The following is a 26239-nucleotide window of genomic DNA, read 5'->3' as shown; positions in this document are numbered from 1 at the left end:
GTAGCATTTTGCTGCTTGCAGGAGGAAGATTCATGGGGAGGGATGAGTGGACAAGGGAATCACGGAGGGAGTGACCCCGGCAGAAAGTGGACAGAGCTGGCAGAGTTAAAGATACGTTTGGTGGTAGGAAGCCTTTGGAGATGGCAGAAGTGCGGAGAATAATGTGCTGGATGCGGAGACTCATGGGGTGGCAGGTAACAACAAGAGGAAGTCTGTCACTTTTAAGGTGGCAGGAAGATGGGGTGAGCGCAGATGTTCGGGAAATGGAGGAGATGCGGGTAAGGGCAGCATCAATGGTGGAGGAAGGGAAACCCTGTTCTTCGAAGAAGAAAGGCATTTCTGATGTTCTGGAAAGGAAACCTGCTTCCTGGTACAGATGCAGCGGACGTGAATGTAATGAGAAGAAGGAGACAGGGAGTTTGGGAAATGTAATGAGAAGATGGAGACAGAGAGTTTGAGAAAGGGGAGGGAGGTTTCAGAAATGGACTTAGTATATTTAAGGGCAGGGTGGAAATTGGAAGCAAAGTTGATGAAGTTGACGAGCTCAGCATGGGTGCACAAAGCAGCAGTAATGCAGTCATCAATGCAGCGCAGGAAGAGTCGGGGAGCATTACTGGGGAAGGCTTGGAACATGGACTGTTCTACATAACCAACGAAAAGGCGAGCTTGGTTGGGGCCTATGTGAATGCCTGGGGCTAGACCCTGAGTGTGGAGAAGGTGGGAGGAACTGAAGGAAAAATTGCAGAGGGTGAGGACCAGTTCTGCCAGCGAAGGAGGGTGGTGCTGGTGGTAGGGAACTGGTTGGTTCTTTTATTGAGAACCAATATTGAGATACTTTTATTTAAGGCCTTCTCGATAGGGAATAGATGTATATAGGGACTGGACATCTGTGGTGAAAATGAGGTGGTTCTGGGCCAGGGAACTGAAAGTTTGTGAGGAAACCTAGACCATGAAAAGAGTTGCAGATGTCGGTGGGAAGGGACTGAACAAGGGGGATAAAAGAGAGTCAAGGCATGATGACACAGGGGGGCAGGAGCAGGCAGAGACACTGGACCTACCCGGACAGTCAGGTTTGTGGATCTTGGTAGGAGGTAGAAACAAGCAGTGTGGAGTAAGGGAACGATGAGTTTGGTGGCAGTGGATGGGGTAACAACTTCTATTTCTCTCTTAGATATCTTTTGCTCACCAAGTTGGGCCTGAATTATGAAATAACCTCCAGCTCAGCATGAACTTAAAATTGGTCTTTTAAATGCAGTCACGTAGAGCTTAATTGAAATGATGTACAGTAAGCATATTGTGGATGTGCAAATGCAAAAATTTCATCAAGAGGGTTTATAATATTGTGAACTTTCCTGAACTTAATCCCTGAAATGACAGGAAAGGAACTTATATGTGTTATCTTTATGTAACAGTAATCCAACAGCTTGAATTTCTTGGCCTGTGGATTTTCATTACCCGTAGCATTAAACAGGTGGATCTATTGGCCAAAGAACATAGAACATAGAATAGCACAGCACAGTACAGGCCCTTCGGCCCACAATGTTGTGCCGACCCTCAAACCCTGCCTCCCATATAAGCCCCCACCTTAGATTTCTCCATATGCCTGTCTAGTAGTCTCTTAAACTTCACTAGTGTATCTGCCTCCACCACTGACTCAGGCAGTGTATTCCACGCACCAACCACTCTCTGAGTAAAAAACCTTCCTCTAATATCCCCCTTGAACTTCCCACCCCTTACCTTAAAGCCATGTCCTCTTGTATTGAGCAGTGGTGCCCTGGGGAAGAGGCGCTGGCTATCCACTCTATCTATTCCTCTTATTATCTTGTACACCTCTATCATGTCTCCTCTCAACCTCCTTCTCTCCAAAGAGTAAAGCCCTAGCTCCCTTAATCTCAGATCATGATGCATACTTTCTAAACCAGGCAGCATCCTGGCAAATCTCCTCTGTACCCTTTCCAATGCTTCCACATCCTTCCTATAGTGAGGTGACCAGAACTGGACACAGTACTCCAAGTGTGGCCTAACCAGAGTTTTACAGAGCTGCATCATTACATCGCGACTCTTAAACTCTATCCCTCGACTTATGAAAGCTAACACCCCATAAGCTTTCTTAACTACCCTATCTACCTGTGAGGCAACTTTCAGGGATCTGTGGACATGTACCCCGAGATCCCTCTGCTCCTCCACACTACCAAGTATCCTGCCATTTACTTTGTACTCTGCCTTGAAGTTTGTCCTTCCAAAGTGTACCACCTCACACTTCACCGGGTTGAGCTCCATCTGCCACTTCTCAGCCCACTTCTGCATCCTATCAATGTCTCTCTGCAATCTTTGACAATCCTCTACACTATCTACAACACCACCAACCTTTGTGTCATCTGCAAACTTGCCAACCCACCCTTCTACCCCCACATCTAGGTCGTTAATAAAAATCACGAAAAGTAGAGGTCCCAGAACAGATCCTTCTGGGACACCACTAGTCACAACTCTCCAATCCGAATATACTCCCTCAACCACCACCCTCTGCCTTCTGCAGGCAAGCCAATTCTGAATCCACCTGGCCAAACTTCCCTGGATCCCATGCCTTCTGACTTTCTGAATAAGCCTACCGTGTGGAACCTTGTCAAATGCCTTACTAAAATCCATATAGATCACATCCACTGCACTACCCTCATCTATACGCCTGGTCACCTCCTCAAAGAACTCTATCAGGCTTGTTAGACATGATCTGCCCTTCACAAAGCCATGCTGACTGTCCCTGATCAGACCATGATTCTCTAAATTCCTATAGATCCGATCTCTAAGAATCTTTTCCAACAGCTTTCCCACCACAGACGTAAGGCTCACTGGTCTATAATTACCTGGACTATCCCTACTACCTTTTTTGAACAAGGGAACAACATTCGCCTCCCTCCAATCCTCCGGTACCATTCCCGTCGACAACGAGGACATAAAGATCCTAGCCAGAGTCTCAGCAATCTCTTCTCTCGCCTCGTGGAGCAGCCTGGGGAATACTCCATCAGGCCCCGGGGACTTATCTGTCCTAATGTATTTTAACAACTCCAACACCTCCTCTCCCTTAATATCAACATGCTCCAGAACATCAACCTCACTCATATTGTCCTCACCATCATCAAGTTCCCTCTCATTGGTGAATACCAAAGAGAAGTATTCATTGAGGACCTCGCTCACTTCCACAGCCTCCAGGCACATCTTCCCACCTTTATCTCTAATCGGTCCTACCTTCACTTCTGTCATCCTTTTTTTCTTCACATAACTGAAGAATGCCTTGGGGTTTTCCTTTACCTTACTCGCCAAGGCCTTCTCATGCCCCCTTCTTGCTCTTCTCAGCCCCTTCTTAAGCTCCTTTCTTGCTTCCCTATATTCCTCAATAGACCCATCATCATCCTTGCTTCCTAAACCTCATGTATGCTGCCTTCTTCCACCTGACTAGATTTTCCACCTCACTTGTCACCCATGGCTCCTTCACCCTACCATTCTTTATCTTCCTCACCGGGACAAATTTATCGCTAACATCCTGCAAGAGATCTCTAAACATCGACCACATGTCCATAGTACATTTCCCTGCACAAACATCATCCCAATTCACACCCGCAAGTTCTAGCCTTATAGCCTCATAATTTGCCTTTCCCCAATTAAAAATTTTCCTGTCCTCTTTGATTCTATCCTTTTCCATGATAATTATAAAGGCCAGGGAGCGGTGGTCACTGTCCCCCAGATGCTCACCCACTGAGAGATCCGTGACCTGACCCGGTTCATTACCTAGTACTAGATCTAGTATGGCATTCCCTCTGGTTGGCCTGTCCACATACTGTGACAGGAATTGTCAATATCAAAAGTTCGAAGTCAAAAGGGAAAAGAATAAAACACTTACTGATGTTAGCCCACTACAGCTGGACTTGACTTCGTACTCTATATAGGCTGCCTCATGCCCGTCCGGGGTCCTGCCGTGATTGGTGTAGCACAGATCCCGAGTCTGATTGATTATCTGATCAATCTGGCTCATGGTGTAAATGCAGAGTGCTGACTCCTCTGTAGGCTTTGCTGTGGATGTCTGGCCAAGAGCGAAAGTGGCAAACAGGACCTCCCCATCGGTTTGGAGAACCCCATCGGCCAAGCCCTTTCCTGGTCGGCTGATGTAGGCAGCTTGAAGCAAATTGTAGCTCCTGTCTGCAGTCTGACAGACAAGGGGCGCCTCCACATATGAGTAATAATGCATGTCACCCAGGCACACACGTGACACATAGGTCTTATATTCCCTGGAGGGGGACTTGAGGTCCCTGCGATAGAATAGAAAATACACAGACAATTGATAAATAAAAGATTTGACAAAGTGGTGGTTGTACTCCGAAAGCCTTCCAGCTACTGCTAACTTTGCCGTATCCTCATAGGAGAAAGTGGGATGCGAATCCGGACTTTGTGGCTCTGCCGACACCAGATTGCGGGTGGTGATGGGAGGAATTCCACCAGCACCTTTGCTGGTGTATCCACGCCCCACAAACAGCACTGCCACCTCGCCTTTGGATAGGCCAACCAATCCCACGGTCGTGACGTTCGGGTCATTGGCAGCCACGTACTGCGTGTCGACTGGCCGCTCTGGTCGGAACAAAATCCGGCTAATCATTCCCAAACTCCTTTTCTCACAGATCCCTTGAAACAAACTCCCACAGGTGATCAGCTCTTTGCCATAGGGGTTAATCAGCAGCAACTTGTTGTGGTTGTCAGTCGGCCGCGCCTGCGGGCAGTCACTGCGGGTGACAGGGGGGAGGCAGTCCTTGCTGTCGTTCTTCGGCCCAGTGGGTTGCACCACTGCTTCAGTCAGCTCAGAGCTCAGCTGGAAGAGGAAGTTCACAGCTCCTACGTAAACATTCCCAGTCTCCGGATCGACCGTTAAGTGCTCAAACTTTGTATCCCATCTACTGAACGACTTGTAGCGGTCTCCACGGCTGGTGGAAGCACTTGATAAAATGATGACAAGGAGGACGGTCCCAGACAGCATGGTCAAAGTACTGCAACAGAACAAAGGTTGGATCAGTAGGAGGATTATAGAAACGGCAAACTTTTTGGCCTGGATATTGAATGCTGAGGGAAATGAACTCGGCAATGTGTTAAGGGTGCACTGAATATTCAATTAGCTACTTCTGGTCAAGTGGTGATTGTGCAATTGACGTACTCTAATGTAATATTCTTCGGGAGTGATGTACAGAAAACAGAATTATATTATGGAAGTGACCAGTAATGGAACAATTGTTTTATTGATAAATACAGCTGATTCTGAAGATGCTAGTAATCTTAAGGAACACACACAAAATTCTGAAGGCACTCTGGAGGCGAATAAACAGTTGATGCTTCAGCTTGAGAATCTTCATCAGAACTCTCAATAAAGCGTGTCAGCCTGGAATGCTGACTGTTTAATTCTCTCCGCGGATGCTGCCTGACCTGCTGAGTTCCTCCAACAGCATGTGTGTGGATATTTGGCTCTGGTTTATTATCACTGCCTTTACTCTCCATGTGTTTTGACCAGACTGAATGGACCAGAACAATATTAATGCTGGGTATCACAGACAAAAGCTGGAGAAACTCAGAAAGTCAGGCAGCATCATTGGAGGGGATAAACTGTCAGTATTTTGGCCTGAGACCCTTCATCTGGACTGGAAATGAAGGTGGCAAAACCCACAGTGCTTCTGTTTTATTGATGCTGTTCAGAAAGGGATTCATGCTTAGGAAAGTTGCTCTTCTACTCTTACTCAGAACTGCCGTATCCCCACTGATTCCGAATCACAACCTTTCTGTGTGTGTGTGAAAATCACCACAGGATGGAAAACAGCCTAGTATAGCAACTGCTCTCCACGTGATCTCAAAAAAACACAGAGTTGTGGACACAGCTCAGCACATTGCAGAAACTAGCCTCCCCTCATGGACCTTGTCAAAACTGCTCACTGCCTTGGTACAGCAGCCAGCATAATTAAAGACCTCACCTACCCTGTACATTTACCAGCTCTGTGAAGGAGATTGACAATGCTCTCAGTGTGGGGGCAATTACAGCAAGGTAATTAACACTGGTCTTCATAGCGCTGTGCATGTCTGGGACAAAAAAATAAAATTTGATAGATTTGATTGGCAGGGTTATTAGGTTAAAGAGTTGAGATGTTGATTGACTCTAATCTAAGTGAATTTCAGGGGAGAGGGTGACATTTTATGCTGATTGATTCAATTTACTTCAGCGGTGAGAAAAAGCACATTTCACCACATTTTCATGGAGATGAAGAGGTCCATTCCGCTCACTTCTGTCAGTCAGAAAACCGATTAGTTCTGTTATTGCAGCATCTGTCTGCCAGCTGTGACAGAACAATAGTCAGCTAGAGACATAGGACACTACAGTACAGAGACTGGCCCTTTGGCCCAGCTCCAACCCATCGACCTGCACCCAGCCCTCCTATCCATGTACCTATCCAAGCTTCTCTCAAATGAACCCACATCCATCACTCCATTGACAACTCTCTCCACACTCTCACCAGAGTGAATTTCCCCCTCATGTTTGCCTTAATCATTTCGTTTCACTCTTAACCCATGACCTCTAAGTTGTAGTCTCACCCAACTTCAGTGGAAAAGCCGGTTTGTACTTACCCTATTGATACCCCAATTTTGTACAGTCATCAGATCTGCACTTTTTATTAGCTATACATGTAATACCTGCAGAGCATTAAAGGTTCTAGATGAATGGATGAAGTTGTTTGGGAAATGTTGTTCCACATCAGCTGTCCCATGCCAGTCCTCCAGAGCCCACATTTCCAAGCTCAGGAAACTAGCTTACATGGAACAGAAGGTTTCCTCTAAATGGTTCATTTTTCCTTCTGACGTTAATAACCATGGGCCTTTGTAAGAGGCATCAGCATTGACATCCAAACCAACTTTTAGTCCAAACTGAAACGCACATACAAATTTTGTTTTGAAATCCTCAAATGAACATCACCGAGGGTTCTCGTTTGAAAAGTTGAATTACGGTAAAAGGGAAAACACAAACATGATTCAACCCATCCACAAATTTGTTTGGTTGGATCTTTAATACACCATTCATAGAGCTAGAGAGGAGTACAGCAGAGAAACAGGCCCTTTGTCCCATCTAGTCCATGCCAAACTATTATTCTGCCTTGGCCCATGGATCTGCATCTGGACCATCCCATCCAAGTACTTACCCAAACTTCTTGTAAATGTTGCAATTGAACCACAATTCATCACTTCTCCTGGCAGCACATTCCACACTCGCACCACTCTCTGAGTAAAGTTGTTCCCCCTCAGGTTCCCTTTAATTTTTTTTCACCTTTCACCCTTAACCTCTAGTTCTAGTCCCACGCTACCTACAGTGCTAGTTCTCTCACTCGTTCGTGTGAAGCACCGCAGGAGGGGCGTGAGGGGATGAAGAGAAGGGGCGTTGGGGCAGTGTGCACACACACACGGAGCCCTGAGACACCAGGCAAGGTCATTTGATTCCAAATTATTGGTATATTGATCATTACAGAATGTCTCTCTGGTGCTTTCCCCTCCCTCTCTTCTCCCTTCCCCTTTTCCCAACCATGATTTTCCTCTCCCTGCCCCCTTCCCACTCTCAGTCCCCAGTAAAGACCCAGATCAGAATCAGGTTTATCACTCAAGTCATCAAATGTGCATGGTTTTTGGTGGCAGCAGCAGAGTGCAATACATAAAATCACTACAATACTGTGCAAAAGTCTTAGGCACATACAGTATTTGGAGCTAGGGTGCCTAAGAATTTCGCACAGTACTGAGAGTGGAAAAAGCCTGCTTACAGTTAGGCTGTGTACACCCTTCATACTTTTCTCGCCTAGTCAACCTTTTCAACAACTGAATTGGCTTGTTACATATTTAAGGTAAAACAAGCAGAGACTGGACTCCAGTATTTCACACAATCTTTTGAGAACTATATCAACTACTAGTTCTCTACCTTCAACTGCTCTGGGATACAAACGTGATCTGGTAATGGAGGGCTGCATCCACCCAAGCTAAAAGAGTCTCTTCACCAAGTGATGACTTACTCGGGAGGGGATGGGAGAGTGGGGAGTGAAGTTACAATTTCCTCAAAGGCAAATAAACCAATCATACACACACTATTTCAAGATTCTGCTCTCAATAAGGGAGTTGGTACCAATATAAACATTCACAATAATGGCTAGAGACAAAGCTATATAGTCTGCAAATCATTAAATTACTTATATTAATATTGCTAGGGTGGTATGGTAGCTAGACATTAGCGTAATGCCTTGTAGCACCAGTAATCTTGATTGGGGTAAAATCCCACCACTGTCTGTACATTCTCCCTGTATCCTCATGGCTTTTCCTCCAGGTGCAGGTTGGTGAGTTGTGGGCATCTATCTTGGCACTGAAAGCATGGCATCACTTATGGGCTGCCCGCCTAGCATATCCTCGGACTGTATTTGTCATAGATTCAAATGACACAGTTTACTGCGTGTTTCAACGTACATGTGACAAATAAAGCTAACCTTATCTACACTGCAGAGGCCAATCTTTGTTTCCAAATAACTTTAGTGTTCAGCAAACCCCCCACAGCTCCATGTATTTGAACGCCAAATCTCTCAGCAGGAGATCAGTGGAGTGGAACATCTCAGAAAGCAACTTACTGACGTGTGTTTGACTTCACTGTCAGAATAGAGGGCAATCAGTTCTATTTTTAGACAAAATCTGACTCTGGACTGATGAAAGGCCTTGGCATGAAACGTCAACTGTTTATTCATTTTCATGAATGCTACTTGACCAGCTGAGTTTCGCCAGCATTTTGTGTGTTGCTCAGGATCCCACAAGCAAAAGTGTGATCATGTTTTTTTGATTTCTCCAAGTGCCTTCAATACCATACAGCCTTCATTGCTTGGGGAAAAGTTCCATTCAATGCAGGTTGGCATTACCCGTTGTATTCTGGATAACAGACTCCCTAACTGGCAGACCACAGTTTGTGTGGCATCAGAGCCATATGTCAGACATGGCTATGAGCAGTACTGGGGTTTCACTGGGTCTGCATTGTCTCCCTTCTTGTTTATCCTATATACCTCCGAGTTCAGAAACAACACTGAATCACATCATCTGCAGAAATTCTCTGATAACTCAGCAACAATATTTGGTGTATAAAAGGGAGGATAGGAGGTAAACACAGCGCCCTGTTGGAAGGCTTTGTCAAATGGTGCAAGCTAAAGCATCTGCAGCTCAACATCAGTAAGACAAAGGAGATGGACATAGATCCCAAGATCCCTCTGATCCTCCACACTGCCAACAGTCTCACCATTAATACTATATTCTGCCCTCATTCATATTTGACCTACCAAAATGAACCATCTCACACTTATCTGGGTTGAACTCCACCTGCCACTTCTCAGCCCAGTTTTGCATCCTTTCGATGTCCCACTATAACCTTTGACAGCCCTCCACACTATCCACAACACCCCTAACGTTTGTGTCATCAGCAAATTTAATAACCCATCCCTCCATTTACTCATCCAGGTCACTTATAAAAATCATGAAGAGAAGGGGTCCCAGAACAGATCCATGAGGCGCACCGCTAGTCACCGACCTCCATGCAGAATATGACCTGTCTACAACCACTCTTTGCCTTCTGTGGGCAAGCCAGTTCTGGATCCACAAAGCATGGTCCCCTTAGATCCCATGCCTCCTCACTTTCTCAATAAGCCTTGCATGGGGTACCTTATCGAATGCCTTGCTGAAATCCATATACATTGGTTCAAAGTTTAAAGTAAAATTTATCATCAGAGTACATACATGTCACCACATACAACCCTGAGATTCTTTCTCTGCGGGCATACTTAGCAAATTTATAGAACTAACTATAAACAAGATCAATGAACAAATTGTGCAAATGCAAAATAATAACAATAAATAACGAGCATGAAATAACAAGACTGAGTCCTTCTCGTGAGACCATCAGTTGTGGGAAGATCAGAAATAGAAAGAGTAGTTATCCCCTTTTATTCGAGAGCCTGATGGTTGAGGGGTAGTAACTGTTCCTGAAGCTAGTGGTGGAAGTCCAGGGCACCCGTACCTGCCACCTGATGGCAGCAGCGAGAAAAGAGCACGGCCTGGCTGGTGAGGATCTTTGATGATGGATGCTGCTTTTCTACAGCAACGTTTTGTATAGATGTGTTCAATGGTTGTCAAGGCTTTACCACTGTTGCACTGGGACGAATCCACTACTTTTTGTGGGATTTTCTGCTCGTGGGCATTGGCGTTTCCATACCAAGCCATAATGCAGCCGGTCAGCACACTTTCCATCACACAATTACAGAAGCTTTTTGATGACATGCTGAATCTCAGCAGACTCCTGAGGAAGTAGAGGCACTGTTGTGCTTTTTTTGCAATTACATTTATATGATGGGCCCAATACAGATCCTCTGAGATAGTGACACCAGGAATTTAAAGTTACTGATGCTCACCACCTCTGATCCTCCAATGATTACTGACTCATGGATCTCTGATTTCCCTGTCCTGAAGTCAAAAACCAGTTCCTTGATCTTATTGACACTGAGAGAGAGGTTGCTGTTATTACACCACTCAGTCAAATTTTCAATCCCCCTCCTGTATACTGATTCATCACCACCTTTGATACGGCCCACAACAGTGGTGTCATCAGCAAGCTTGCACAAGGTGTTGGAGCTGTACTTAGCCTCACAGTCATAGGTGCAAAGTGAGTAGAGCAGGGGGCTAAGTACGAATCCCTGTGGTGCATCTGCGCTGATGGAGATTGTGGAGATATTTTTACAAATCTGAACTGACTGGGGTCTTTGAGTGAGGAAATCCTGGACCCAATTGCACAAGGGGGTATTGAGGCCCAGATTTTACAGTTTACCGATTAGTTTTGAGGGGATAATGGTATTAAATGCTGATCTGTAATTGATAAAGAGCATCCTGATGTATGCATCTTTGCTGTCCAGACGTTCCAGGGTTGTGCGAAGAGCCAATAAGGTGGTATCTGCTGTGGGCCTGTTTCTTCAGTAGGCAAATTCGAGCAGACCCAAATTACCACTCAGACAGGAGCTGATGTGCTTCAACACAGACAGTCTCAAAACCGTGGATGTAAGTGCCTCTGGATGACAGCCATTCCTCCAGGTACTCCATCCAAAATGGATGCTTTCCTTGGATTCACTGTTTTGATGGCAGTCCACAGGTCATCTTCAGATACTGAGACCAAAGGATCACTGGGAGTCATAGGGGTGTGCGAAGATTCTCCCTGATCTGGTGGTGAAAGTGAGCACAGAAGGCATTGAGCTCATCCAACCATATCGGCGACATGGCCAAGAAACTTCACCAGTGCCTCAACTTCTTCAAGAGGCTAAGGAAACCTGGCATGTCCCTGTCAACCCTCATCAAAGGAAGCATTCTCTCTGCATCCATAATAGCATAGCATGGTAACTGTTCTGCATGCGACTTCAAGAAACTGCAAAGCTGTGGACACAGCTCAGCACATCATGGAAACCAGCCTCTCCCCTACGAACTGTACTTCTCACAGACTCAGTAAAACAGTCAGTATAATCAACGACTCCACTCATTCTGGAGATTCTCCCTTCTCCCCTCTCCCATTGCGTAGAAAATGCAAAAGCTTGAAAACCCAAACACCATTCTGAAGGGCAGCATCTATCCCAGTGTTATCAAAGTCCTGAAAGACCATAAGACATGGAAATAGAATAAGGCCATTCAGTCCATCAAGTCTGCTCCACCATTCCAACATGGCTGGCCTATCTCCCACAGTCCCATTCTCTTGCCTGAAAGGACCACTTGTACATTAAGATGGACGACCTCACAATTTACTTTGTTGTAATCCCCCACTTCATTGTTTACCTCCACTGTACCTACTGTGTGGCCACTGCATTTTATTCTGCAGCTATCATTTAGTGTTGTTCTACCAAATCACTGTGTACTGTATATACAGTATGCAAGACAAACTTTTCACTGTATCTTGGTATATGTGAAAATAACAAACCAATACCAAATATTAAGCAAGCTTCTAAACTATCAAAGTATTTATCAGGCTGGTCTTTATTTGGAACACAAAAGCACTTAAAATTCCACATTTATTTTGGCAAACAGTAGAAGAAAAGGGGTAAGTGAGGAACCAGAATGGGGATTGTCTAAAACTTGATGGCGTGAATGTCAATTTCTCCAATTTCTAGCAAATTCTCCCTCTTCCTTTCTTTTTTCATTCTGGTTACCTTGTCACCTCTTCTCTTCCCCTCTGCTGCCTCTCTTCCTTCCCTTTCTTCTATGGTCCGCTGTCCTCTCCTTTCTTCAGTCTTCTTCCATCAATCCTCCCCTCAGCTTCTTACTTTGTACTCCTTCCCATTGCCCCACCCTCTTCTTTTGGCTTCTATCCCCTTCCTGTCCAGTCCCGATGAAGAGCCTCGTACTGAAATATCAACTGTTTATTTCTTTCCAAAGACGCTGCCTCACTTCCCAAGTTCCTTCAGCATTTCAAGCGTGTTGTTTAAGATTTTCCAGATCTGAAGAACCTTGTGTTTATAGCTAGTAGGAAAATCTGTTTCTTTGAAGCTTTTCTCTATTACTCCAATTGTGTGGAACATCTGGAGAAACCAGTTGTTGTGTTCTAATGTGAATGGCAGAGTGCTGTGGAACTTGCTTTTCACTAAGATTCAGCTGATGATAAACCTATGCATGCTTGTTGGGTTTTTCAGCTAAGTACAGGTAGCAGCATGTAAGGTGTTCAGTGATACCTGGTTCTGCAAGACTTAACTCCTTTCATTAAAATTTGAGCAATATGCAAAATATTCCACAGCATTTTCTGCTAATTCTGGTCTTCAGAAATAAATAAACAGCTTTACCACGAAAGAAACAAATTGGCACAGTACTGTGCAAATCCCTCAGGCATGTATACTGTATGTAGCTAGGGTGGTTAAGACTTTTGCACCGTAATGAATTTGTCAATGTAGAGTGGACAGCAAATATATAAATTTGGCGGGAGCAAAGGTTGTTGGGAGCGGCGAGGGAGGAGGACCATGGGGGGAGGGGGATGAAGGCAGGTGGCAGAGAAGGAGTGCCGGGGCAGGGGCTGGCATGAGTACAGACACACCCAGCCTTGAGAGAGACCAGGCAAGGTCATTTGGGTGCATAAAATTTTATTTACCATTACAGAATGCCTCTCTGGTGCTTCCCGCTCCCTCCCCTCTCCCTTCCCCTTTTCCCAACCATGATTCCCCTCTCCCTGCCCCCTTCCCACTCTCAGTCCACAACAGAGAACCAGATCAGAATCAGGTTTATCATCACTCTCATATATCATGAAATTCGTTTTTTTTTTGCTGAAGCAGTACTGTGCAATACATAAAATTACTACAGTACTGTGTAAAAGACTTAGGTACCTTAGCTTTTTCTGTGTGTGTGTGTGTGTGTGTGTGTGTGTGTGTGTGTGTGTGCGTGTGCGCGCGCGTCTGTCTGTGTGTGCGCAAGTGAGTGTGTGGGTGCGTAGGTGTGGGTGCGTGGGTGTCTGTGTTTGTGTGTGCATGGGTGTGTGTGTGTATGTGTGTGTGTATGGGTGTGAGTGTGTGAGTGAGAACGTGTGTGTGTGTGTGTGTGTGTGTGTGTGTGTGTGTGAGTGAGTGAGTGAGTGGGTATGAGTGGGTGTCTGTGTCTGTGTGTGTGTAGGTGTGTGTGTGTGGGGGTGTGTGTGTCTGTGTGTCTGTGGGTGTGAGTGTGTGGGTGCGTGGGTGTGAGTGTGTGGGTGCATAGGCGTGGGTGCATGGGTGTCTGTGTCTGTGTGTGCGTGGGTGTGTGGGTGCCTAAGACTTTTGCACAGTACTGTACACACAGAAATGTGATGCCAACATACACATGGCAATCACAGTCCATCACAGGCAAAGCCCTCCCCACCACTGAGTACAGTTACATGCAGCCCTGCCACAAGAAGGCACCTTTAACCATTAAGGGTTCCCACCATCCAGGCCATGTTCTTTTCTCACTACTACATCAGGCAGCAGGCACAAGAGCATTAGGTCCCACATCACCGGGTTCAGGAACAGTTATCACCCTATAACCAAAAGGCTCCTGATCCAGCGTGGATAACTTCAATCCCCCCACCACTGGCTGCGGACTCATTTTCAAGGACTCCACAACTCATGCTCTGAGTATTACGTTTTTTATTTGCAGAGTTTGTTTTGTTTTGCATATTGGTTGCATGTCAGTCTTTATGTACAGCTTTTCACAAATTCTATTCTGTTCATTTATTTTCTTGTAAGAAATTAATCCCAAGGTAGTGTAAGCTCACATGTACATGCTTTAATAATAAATTTGCTTTGACTTTGGAGAAAAAAGCATCAGTTACTGGGGTTCAGCGCTTCTTCTCTCCTCTATTCCCATGTGTACTTGAACTTCCAGAGGAGCTGGTAGGCACATATTTGGTTGCCAGGTTACGGGGTGATTCATAGGTTCAAGGGCTAGCATCCCAGGATTGATTCACTCATTCACAAGGCAAACCCCTGATTTCCCCACAATGGGAGACGCACTAACCTATTCAAGGCTTCTGAACTGCAAAACTAAGCAGGTTTCATCAAGAAAAATCTCCACGCGTTGTTGACTTTGAGAACTAATGCATTCAAAGCACAAGGCAGGGCACATTTACACTAACTGTAGGTTCAAAGTTTGTGTCTTGAGAGTAAAGTGGGCTTTATAAATACAGACTGGGGAATTTTGGTTGACTTACACTTCTATTTTGTTGCAAAGTGGTTTTGCAGCAAGTGAAACTGACAATTAACAGAGATCCAGAAAGTCCCAAATCTTTGGTTCCTCTCCACCTATCCATTTTGCATTAGCTTCAGTTTCTACACCACCATATTAGGGAACATCCTCACATCAGCCATTACTGTCTGGTTTGGCATACCATCCTCTCACAATGTACAGGAACTACAGTGAACTGTCAGCTCAGCAGAAAAGCTCACTGGCTGCAGTCTACCATCACTGCAGAACTTGTGTGTGTCCAGAAAAAAGAGGTGGGCAGGAAAATCATTGCAAACACTACCCTCCTTGCAAACTGCCTTTTCCAAAAGCTCTCTTCTGGAAAGAGCTGTACGGTTATTAAAAGAAAACAACAAAAAAAATTATGTCATCTTAAAAGTTCTTCTAGGCAGTCAATCTGATCAATTATTCTATTTAGACCTCCACACCCGCCTCGATTTCCTCCGTCACTGCACTGCAAACAATAAAAAAAGCTTTTTATAATGCTGCTTATTCAGCAAATGCGTGTGGGTATTTAAGTATTTATTCAAATTTTTTTCATATCCATACCTTAACCTATGACTTTTTTGTTGCATGTCACGCCCTGATCACACACCACAGTAAATCCCTAATCCACGTAAATGAACATGGCAAATAGCGGAGCCTGATCCTAAACCTGCTCTCATATTGCAGTCCGACAAGGACAAGAATCAGTGCAGGAATAAGTCGCAGTACCTCTTGAACCATTCAGCTTAGTGCGGTTAGCGTGGCACTGTTCCCGCTTAAGCACTGGTCGTTGGAGTTCAGGCTCGATGTCCTCTGTAAGGAATTTTACACATTGTCCTCACGGAATGTGTGGTTTTCTCCAGGTCCTCTCTCAATCTAAAGACCTACTGGGTAGGTTAACTGGTCATTGTAAACTGTCCTATCATTCGGGTTAAAATTGAAATCAGTGTTATCAGAGGTTGCTGAGCGGCCTGGTTCAAAGGGCCTGAAAGGCCTAGTCCATGCTGTACGCCTAAATAAAATTAATTCAAGTTCGCCCCCACTCCAACCCTGCGATCCATTACCTCCGTAACTGCACTGCAAACTCTTTAGTTCAGTTTTTATAAAGCTGTTTACATTGTAAGTACATGTGGGTTTTTATGTATTTTTACATATTTTATTTTGTATCCATACTTTAACCTCCAACCTTATATTTTAATATAAGAGTACTCTTTATAATTGTTGAATATTGTTATTTTGTTGTTGCATGTCACACCGTGACCAACACACAACAGCAATTTCCTAATACATTAGACCATCAGACAATAAGATATAGGAGCAGAATTAGGCCATTTGGCCCATCAAGTCTGCTCCTACATTTAATCTTGGTCAATCCATTTCCCTCTCAGCCCCAATCTCCTGCCTTCTCCCTATATCCCTTCATGGCCTGACTACTCAAGAATCTATCAACCTCTGCCTTAAATATACCCAATGGCTTGGCCTCCATAACCACCCATGGCAACAAATTCCACAGATTCACCACCTTGTAAACACATGAAAAGGTATATGGCATATGTATAAAGTTAATCCTCAATCCTAAAGCTGCTCTCATATTCCATACTGCAATGAAACAAGGAATCAGTGCAGGAGTAAGTCAAAAAAACCTTTAAATTTACCCTACCATTCAATGGCAAATCCTCTAATTCATTGTCCCACCTGACCCCCATGTGCTGCTGTTCCCCCTGAACTGGAGATACACATGAGTTTTCTTGCATCTAAAATGGAAACCTATCTCTAGCCATGTTGGCCGATATCAAACTGGAAAAACCAACACGTAATGCAGAGCCAGCGGTGCTAGGGTTTGCTGTAGCCCTCTTGTCCATGAGAGAGGTCATTGCAGCTGTATGAAAACAGGAGGATTTCAGCAGCACTGCAGAACTGAGGTGCACAGAGCACAATCTGGCTTCACAGTGTGAAGGTGGTGTAGGGTCTGTGGTAAAAATGGGTAAGGAATCAAAGCTCAAGACAATAAAAATCTGGGGAACTCACATTCAGGACCTGTGCTGATATACGTGTATTGGAGTGAAGGGAGCATGGCAGGAACATGAAGCTGAACAAGAGGGGTATAGATTGGGTAAATACAAGTAGGCTTTTTCTACTAGAACTACAAAGATATAGGTTAAGGTAGAAAGAAACCATAGAAACCACAGAAAAACTACAGCACAGAAACAGGCCTTTTGGCCCTTCATGGCTGTGCCGAACCATTTTCTGCCTAGTCCCACTGACCTGCACACGGACCATATCCCTCCATACACCTCCCATCCATGTATCTGTCCAATTTATTCTTAAATGTTAAAAAAGAACCCGCATTTACCACCTCGTCTGGCAGCTCATTCCACACTCCAACCACTCTCTGTGTGGAGCCCCCCGCTAATGTTCCCTTTAAACTTCTCCCCCCTCACCCTTAACCCATGCCCTCTGGTTTTTTCTCCCTAGCCTCAGTGGAAAAAGCCTGCTTGCATTCACTGTATCTGCAGAGATTTGTTCTGGAGCTGCTCCGGCCTATGGTCAGGCCACACTTAGATCCCCTCCAGTTTGCCTACCAGCCCCGACTAGGAGTTGAGGATGCCATCGTCTACCTGCTTAACCGTGTCTACACCCACCTGGACAAGCCAGTGAGCACTGTGAGGGTCATGATTTTTGACTTCTCCAATGCGTTCAACACCATCCACCCTGCTCTGCTGGGGGAGAAGCTGACAGCGATGCAGGTGGATGCTTCCCTGATGTCATGGATTCTTGATTACCTGACTGGCAGACCACAGTACCTGTGTGTCCGACAGAGTGATCAGCAGCACTGGGGCTCCACAGTCTTGTCTCCCTTTCTCTTCACCATTTACACCTTGGACTTCAACTACTGCACAGAGTCTTGTCATCTTCAGAAGTTTTCTGATGACTCTGCCATAGTTGGATGCATCAGCAAGGGAGATGAGGCTGAGTACAGGGCTACGGTAGGAAACTTTGTCACATGGTGTGAGCAGAATTATCTGCAGCTTAATGTGAAAAAGACTACGGAGCTGGTGGTAGACCTGAGGAGAGCTAAGGTACCGGTGACCCCTGTTTCCATCCAGGGGGTCAATGTGGACATGGTGGAGGATTACAAATACCTGGCGATACAAATTGACAATAAACTGGACTGGTCAAAGAACACTGAGGCTGTCTACAAGAAGGGTCAGAGCCGTCTCTATTTCCTGAGGAGACTGAGGTCCTTTAACATCTGCCAGACGATGCTGAGAATGTTCTACGAGTCTGTGGTGGCCAGTGCTATCATGTTTGCTGTTGTGTGCTGGGGCAGCAGGCTGAGGGTAGCAGACACCAACAGAATCAACAAATTCATTTGTAAGGCCAGTGATGCTGTGGGGATGGAACTGGACTCTCTGACGGTGGTGTCTGAAAAGAGGATGCTGTCTAAGTTGCATGCCATCTTGGACAATGTATCCCATCCACTACATAATGTACTAGGTGGGCACAGGAGTACATTCAGCCAGAGACTCATTCCACCGAGATGCAACACAGAGCGTCATAGGAAGTCATTCCTGCCTGTGGCCATCAAACTTTACAACTCCTCCCTTGGAGGGTCAGACACCCTGAGCCGATAGGCTGGTCCTGGATTTATTTCATAATTTACTGGCATAATTTACATATTACTATTTAACTATTTATGGTTCTATTACTATTTATTATTTATGGTGCAACTGTAGCGAAAACTAATTTCCCCCGGGATCAATAAAGTATGACTATGACAATCTAAGCCCATCATAATTTTATATACCTCTATCAAATCTCCCCTCAATTCTTCTACACTCCAGGGAATAAAGTCCTAACCTATTCAACTTTTCTCTGTAACTGAGTTTTTCAAGTCCCGGCAACATCCTTGTAAACCTTCTCTGCACTCTTTCAACCTTGTTAATATCCTTCCTGTAATTTGGTGACCAAAACTGAACACAATACTCCAGATTCGGCCTCACCAATGCCTTATACAACCTCATCATAGCATTCCAGCTCTTATACTCAGCACTTTGATTAATAAAGACCAATGTACCAAAAGCTCTCTTTACAACCCTATCTACCTGTGATGCCACTTTTAGGGAATTTTATATCTGTATTCCCAGATCCCTCTGTTCTACTGTACTCCTCAGTGCCTTACCATTTACCCTGTATGTTCTACCTTGGTTTGTCCTTCCAAAGTGAAATACCTCACACTTGTCTGTATTAAACTCCATCTCCCATTTCTCAGCCCATTTTTCCAGCTGGTCCAAATCCATCTGCAAGCTTTGAAAACCTTCCTCATTGTCCACTACACCTCCAATCTTTGTATCATTAGCAAATTTGCTGATCCAATTTACCACATTATCATCCAGATCATTGATATAGATGACAAATAACAATGGACCCAGCACTGATCCCTGTGGCACACCACTAGTTACAGGCCTCCACTCCTACTACCACTCTTTGGCTTCTTCCACTGAGCCAATGTCTAATCCAATTTACCACCTCTCCATGTATACCTAGCGACTGAATTTTCCTAACTAACCTCCCATTTTCCTAACTAACCTCTCATGTGGGACCTTGTCAAAGGCGTTACTGAAGTCCATGTAGACAATATCCACTGCCTTCCCTTCATCCACTTTCCCGGTATCCTTCTCGTAAAACTCCAATAGATTGGTCAAACATGACCTACCACGCACAAAGCCATGTTGACTCTCCCTAATAAGTCCCTGTCTATCCAAATGCTTGTAGATTCTGTCTCTTAGTACTCCCTCCAATAACTTACCCACTACCGATGTCAAATTTACCAGCTTATAATTTCCCAGATTACTTTTCGATCCTTTTTTAAACAACGGAACAACATGAGCCATTCTCCAATCCTCCGGCACCTCATCCATAGACACCAACATTTTAAATATTTCTGCCAGGGCCCCTGAAATTTCAACACTAGTCTCCTTCAAGGTCCAAGGGAATACCCTGTCAGGTCCTGGGGATTTATCCACTTTAATTTGCCTCAAGATAGCAAGCACCTCCTCCTTTTCAATCTGTACAGTTTCCATGATCTCACTACTTGTTTCCCTTAATTCCATAGACTTCATGCCAGTTTCTTTAGTAAATACAGACGCAAAAAACCCATTTAAGATCTCCCCCATTTCTTTTGGTTCCGCACATAGCCAACCACTCTGATCTTCAAGAGGACCAATTTTATCCCTTACAATCCTTTTGCTCTTAATATACCTGTAAAAGCTCTTTGGATTATCCTTCACTTTGACTGCCAAGGCAACCTCATGTCTTCTTCTAGCCCTCCTGATTTCCTTCTTAAGTATTTTCTTGCACTTTTTATACTCCTCAAGCACCTTATTTGCTCTGTTTCCTATACATGTCATACAACTCCCTCTTCTTCTTTATCAGAGTTGCAATATCCCTTGAGAACCAAGGTTTCTTATTCCTGTTCACTTTGTCTTTAATCCTGACAGGAACATACAAGCTCTGCACTCTCAAAATTTCTCCTTTGAAGGCTTCCCACTTACCGATCATATCCTTGCGAGAGAACAACCTGTCCCAATCCACGCTTTTTAGATCCTTTCTCATTTCTTCAAATTTGGCCTTCTTCCAGTTCAGAACCTCAACCCTAGGACCAGATCTATCTAAGGTGAAATGCTAGAACTAAGACTAGAACTACCAAGTCAAAGGTTAAGGGTGAAAGGTGAAATGCTGAAACAGAACATGAGGGGGAACTTCTTCATTCAGAGAGTGGTAAGTGTGTGGAATGAGCTGCAAGCTGAAGTGGTAGGTGTGGATTTGATTTCAACAGTTAAGAAGTTTTGATAAGTAAATGGATGGGAGGGATGTAGAGGGTTTTGGGCCAGGTGCAGGTCGATGGGCCGAGGCAGAATAATAATTCAGCTGGTGTTGTCAGCATGGTTTCCCAAGAGAAAAATCTTGCTGACAAACCTCTTAGAAATCTTTGAAGAAATAACAAGCAATATAGACAAAGGAGAATAAATAGATATTTTGTACTTGGATTTTCAGAAGGTCTTTGACAAGGTGACACACATGATACTGCTTAACAAGTTAATAGCCCATGCTATTACAGCAAATATTCTAGCATGGTTGAAGCAGTGGCCGATTGGCAGGAGTAAAGAGTGGGAATAAAGGGAACCTTTTCTGGTTGGCTGCCGGTGACTAGTGGTGTTCCATAGGGGTCTGTGTTGGGGCTGATTCTTTTTACTTTAAATGTCAATGATTTAGATGATGGAATTGACGGGTTTTTTTGAAACAAATTTGCAAATGATACAAAGATAGGTGGAGGGCCAGGTAGTGTTGAGGAAGCAGAGAGGCTAGAGAAGGATTTACACAGATTAGGAGAATGGATTAGGAGAGGTGGATGGAATATAGTGACAAGAAGTCAGAATCAGAATCGGGTTTATTATCACCGGCATGTGACATGAAATTTGTTAACTCAGCAGCAGCAGTTCAGTTCAATTCAATACATCAGGGGTCCCCAAGCTTTTTTGCACCACGGACTAGTTTAATATTGACGATCTTCTTGCGGACCAGCTGACCGGGGGGGGAATTACGGTTAAACTCACCTCAGCGTGCCTTTTACAGTTAGGATTACCAACTTTCTCACTCCCAAATAAGGGACAAAAGTAGCAGTCAAATCCTGACGAAGGGCCCCGGCCTGAAACCTCGACTGTACCTCTTCCTATAGATGCTGCCTGGCCTGCTGCGTTCACCAGTGTTGACAGGACACTTGTGTTCACCCCGAGAAAGACTACCATGACCATGAAGCCTTGCGTGGGCATCTGTGTGCACATGCGTGATGTGCGCATGAGCGTATGTGCCAATTTTTTCCCCAACAAATCGGTTTTGGCTTAATCTTCCCGACTACACTGTACATACATTATTTCTACTTTATATAGGCTGTGAAGTTATCATATCGTTAATGTTTTCACTATATGTTAGTGTTATTTTAGGTTTTACGTGTTATTTGGTATGATTTGGTAGGATATTTTTTGGGTCTGGGAATGCTCAAAAATTTTTCCCATATAAATTAATGGTGATTGCTTCTTCGCTTTACGCCATTTTGGCACGAAAGGTTTCATAGGAATGCTCTACCTTAGCGGGGGAAATATGGGACAAGGGCGGTCCCGTACGGGACAAACCAATTTAGCCCAATATACGGGATGTCCTGGCAAATACGGGACAGTTGGCAACCCTATGTTCAAGTTCAACAGTGCGTGACAGGGAATGAGGAAAGGTTCAGCTGACTCGTATCATTTCCTTGTGGCCTGGTGGTTGGGGACCACTGCAATACATAATCTAGCAGAGAGAGAAGAAAATAATAATAATAATAATAATGAAATAAAATAAAATAATACTAAATCAATTATGTATATTGAGTAGATTTTTTTAATGTGCAAAAACAGAAATATTGTATACTAAAAAAAGTGAGGTAGTGTCCAAAGATTCAATGTCCATTTGGGAATCAGATGGCAGAGGGGAAGAAGCTGTTCCTGAATCGCTGAGTGTGTGCCTTCAGGCTTCTGTATCTCCTACTTGATGGTAACAGTGAGAAAAGGGCATGCCCTGGGTGCTGGAGGTCCTTAATAATGGACACTGCCTTTCTGAGACACCGCTCCCTAAAGATACCTTAGGATGGTCATACACTTTGGTAGAAGAAATAAAAAGGTTGACTATACTCTAAATGGAAAGAAATTTAAAATACGAGGTGTAAAGCGACTCGGGAGTCCTCATGCAGGATTCCCTACAGGTTAATTTGCAGATCGAGTCGGTGGTAAGGAAGGCAAATACAATGTCAGCATTCTTTCCAGCAGATTAGAATATAAAAACAAAGGTGTTAAGTCAAGTCACTGGTGAGGCCTCATTTGCAGTACTGAGAGCAGTTTTGGGCTCCTTATCTAAGAAAGGATTGGAGAGGATTCAGAGGAGGCTTACGAGAATGATTCTGCGAAATGAAAGATATTCTGGGCCTGTCCTCCCTGGAATTCAGAAGAATGAAAGGGGATCTCATTGAAACCTATCAAATATTGAAAGGCCTTGATAGAGTAGATTTGGAGAGGATGTTTCCTAAGGTGGGGGAGTCAAGACCAGAGGGCACAGTCTCAGAATCTAGGATGTTCATTTAGAATGGAGGTGAGGAATTTCTTTAGCCAGAGAGTGGTGAATCTGTGGAATTCTTTACGACAGGTGGATGTTCAGGCCATTGGACATACTTAAGGCAGAGGTTGATAGATTCTTGTTTAGGCAGGGCATGAAGGAATATGGGGAGAAGCAGGAGATTGGGGCTGAGAGGAATCAGCCATGTTGAAATGGCAGAGCAGACTCAATGGGCCACATGGCCTAATTATTCTCCTCTATCTTATGGTCTTCAGCATGGGCTAGTTTGTTTCTGTGCTGTACTTAGTTCTATGACTAAGAACACTGTGAGCTATACCAATGACCTGATGGACCAGATGCATGAGGAACATCTTGTAGACCAGTGGTGCTATGGGCAGGAAAGGCTAACTTTGTCACCCATGTGGCAAAGAAAGTGTTGGCTTTTCAGAGCCACGTTTCAATAGACACCTAAAGGCAATACCTTGTTCAGGAATGTCCTGGGATTTGAGAACACTTCTCGTGTCAATGTGACTGTGAGCATTAAAAATTGGTGCAGTCAAATTCTTCCTGCAGCTCACTCTCCATCACTTTAGAGCAAAACACCTTTTAAAATGATCACTTGGTTTGTTCAGTTTATGATCTCTATAATCAGGATTAACTTCAGTCCTTCAAGTATCCCCTTTTGTCCCACTGTCTAAATAAAAATAAAACACAATGATAACTTTGACCATCCAATCATGGACTGAGATTTGGCAGGAAAAATCTCACATATGGGAAACAAATACATTTTTAACATTATTTTTGGTCTGGCATCACACCGGGGAGGTGGGGGTGGTCAACACCTAAATAACAAAGCTCTTGATAACTTGGCCTAACATTTCCCTCTCTAGACAACTAAGAGAGAGAACTGGACTAATAATGCAGAGAACAGGGTTCAAATCCCAGCAGGTCAGTTTAAATCCAATTTAAGTAAACTTGGAATGTCTTCTCATTATACAAATGAAAGTTAATAGCAATAATGGAAGCCACGAAATCACCAGAGCATCATTTTTTTAAAAACATGCTGTTCACCATGGACTTCTGAAGCAGGAGATTTGTTGTCCTTTTGAAGTCTGGCTAACTCCACCATGGACTGTCACAAGCCCAGTTATGGAAGTTCGAGGGTCAGGCATGGGGCTAGTAATCCCATTTCATAAAAACCCAGCACTACAGAAACACCAAAGGCAGCACTAAAGGCAACAATTATACCAATGCCAAAGGAGAATAATGTGGGCTGCCTTAACGACTATCACCCAGTAGCACTCACATCGACAATGATGAAATACTTTGAGAGGTTGGTTATCACTCTGCTGAACTCCTGCCTCAGCAAGGACCTGGACCCATTGCAATTTGCCTATCGCCACAATAGGTCAACAGCAGACGCAATCTCAATGGCTCTCCACATGGCTTTAGACCACCTGGACAACACAAACACCTACGTCAGGATGCTGTTCATCAACTATAGCTCAGCATTTAATACCATCATTCCCACAATCCTGATAGCTAAATGCAGAACCTGGGCCTCTAAACCTCTCTCTGCAATTGGATCCTCGACTTCCTAACCGGAAGACCACAGACTGTGTGGATTGGTGATAACATATCCTCTTCGCTGACGATCAACACTGGCGCACCTCAAGGGTGTGTGAGCCCACTGCTCTACTCTCTATATACACACATGACTGTGAGGCTAGGCATAGCTCAAATACCATCTACAAATTTGCTGACGATACAACCACTGTTGGTAGAATCTCAGGGGGTGATGAGAAGGCATACAGGAGTGAGATATGCCAACCAGTGGAATGGTGCCACAGCAACAACCTGGCACTCAACGTCAGTAAGGAGAAGAGCTGGTTGTGGACTTCAGGAAGGGTAAGATGAAGGAGCACATACCAATCCTCATAGAGGGATCAGAAGCGGAGAGAGTGAGCAGTTTCAAGTTCCTGGGTGTCAAGATCTCTGAGGATCTAACCTGATCCCAACATATTGATGTAGTCATAAAGAAGGCAAGACAGTGGCTATACTTTATTAGGAATTTGAAGCAATTTGGCATGTCAACAAATACACTCAAAAACTTCTATAGTACCGTGGACAGCATTCTAACAGGCTGAATCACTGTCTGGTATGAAGGGGCTCCTGCACAGGACCAAAAGAAGCTGCAGAAGGTTGTAAATCTAGTCGGCTCCATCTTGGGTGCTAGCTTACTAAGTATCCAGGACATCTTTAGGGAGCAGTGTCTCAGAAGGGCAGCGTTCATTACTAAGGACCTCCAGCACCCAGGACGTGCCCTTTTCTCACTGTTACCATCAGGTAGGAGATACAGAAGCCTGAAGGCACACACTCAGTGATTCAGGAACAGCTTCTTCCCCTCTGCTGTCTCATTCCTAAATGGACTTTGAAGCTTTGGACACTACCTCACTTTTTTAATATACAGTATTTCTGTTTTCGCACATTTTTTAATAATCTATTCAATATATGTAATTGATTTACTTGTTTATTATGTTTTTTTTTCTCTCTCTCTCTCAGAGATTATGTATTGCGTTGAACTGCTGCTGCCAAGTTAACAAATTTCATATCACATGCTGGTGATAATAAGCCTGATTCTGAAGCTCTGAGTGGGGAAGGACTTTGCCTAGAAAATGTGAAAAAAACCATACGGTGAAAGCTGGAGCCAGAACCTTTACCCAGGACACCGGACGAGTGAGCTGCTGTTGGCAGTCAGTGCCCCAGGAGGGGAACAGGCTAAAGAAGAGGAAGATGTCTAGGTCTATCCAAGACACTACACTGCTCTCCGATATGACTGACCAAGTCACACAGTGTAACTGGCAAGAATATGCAATATCACAGCTTTCCTACTGCATTTACGATGGACAATAAATGTTGCTTTGCCAGCAATGGCTGCACTGTGAATCCACACTTTGTATTAACAAATCTCACAAAGTGGATTAGTATTCCAGTACATTGAAAATCCAGGTAAACTATCAACTGGACATGGTTTGGCAGAAAGCCAAAGTTACAAACCTCAACCTGCTAACCAATGTTCCCTCTAATTTTTAGTAGTGAGTGTGCGCAAAAACCTTATGTTGTGCAAATGTTTTCCTGTGACAAAAGTATGTGAGCACTGAATGCACACATGGCACAGTTTATGTAGGTTTACAAAATATTTGACATAAAACTGCTCAGAATAACAACAAAATAACATACATATTTAAGTCACTCAATTATTTTTTTCTCCCTCCTGTCTTTGGTATTTACCCATTCATTGTAAACTCTA

General features: G+C 44.3%; 1 protein-coding gene across 5 annotated transcripts in view; it reads right to left on the bottom strand.

Annotated features, from left to right (window-relative positions):
- Nucleotides 1–26239, bottom strand: part of plxnb1b (plexin b1b) — a 373688-nt gene that overhangs the window by 148225 nt on the left and 199224 nt on the right. For all 5 annotated transcript variants that reach the window (XM_063067659.1, XM_063067658.1, XM_063067662.1 and 2 more), the window contains one exon: nucleotides 3896–5030. In XM_063067659.1, coding sequence (XP_062923729.1) covers nucleotides 3896–5020 — 1125 coding nt within the window. In that variant the 5' untranslated portion in view covers nucleotides 5021–5030. The remainder of the gene's footprint in view (nucleotides 1–3895; nucleotides 5031–26239) is intronic.

The sequence above is a fragment of the Mobula hypostoma genome, chromosome 15 (assembly GCF_963921235.1).
Source record: "Mobula hypostoma chromosome 15, sMobHyp1.1, whole genome shotgun sequence".
Lineage (NCBI taxonomy): Eukaryota > Metazoa > Chordata > Chondrichthyes > Myliobatiformes > Myliobatidae > Mobula > Mobula hypostoma.
This window is presented reverse-complemented; position numbering and strand designations above follow the sequence as displayed.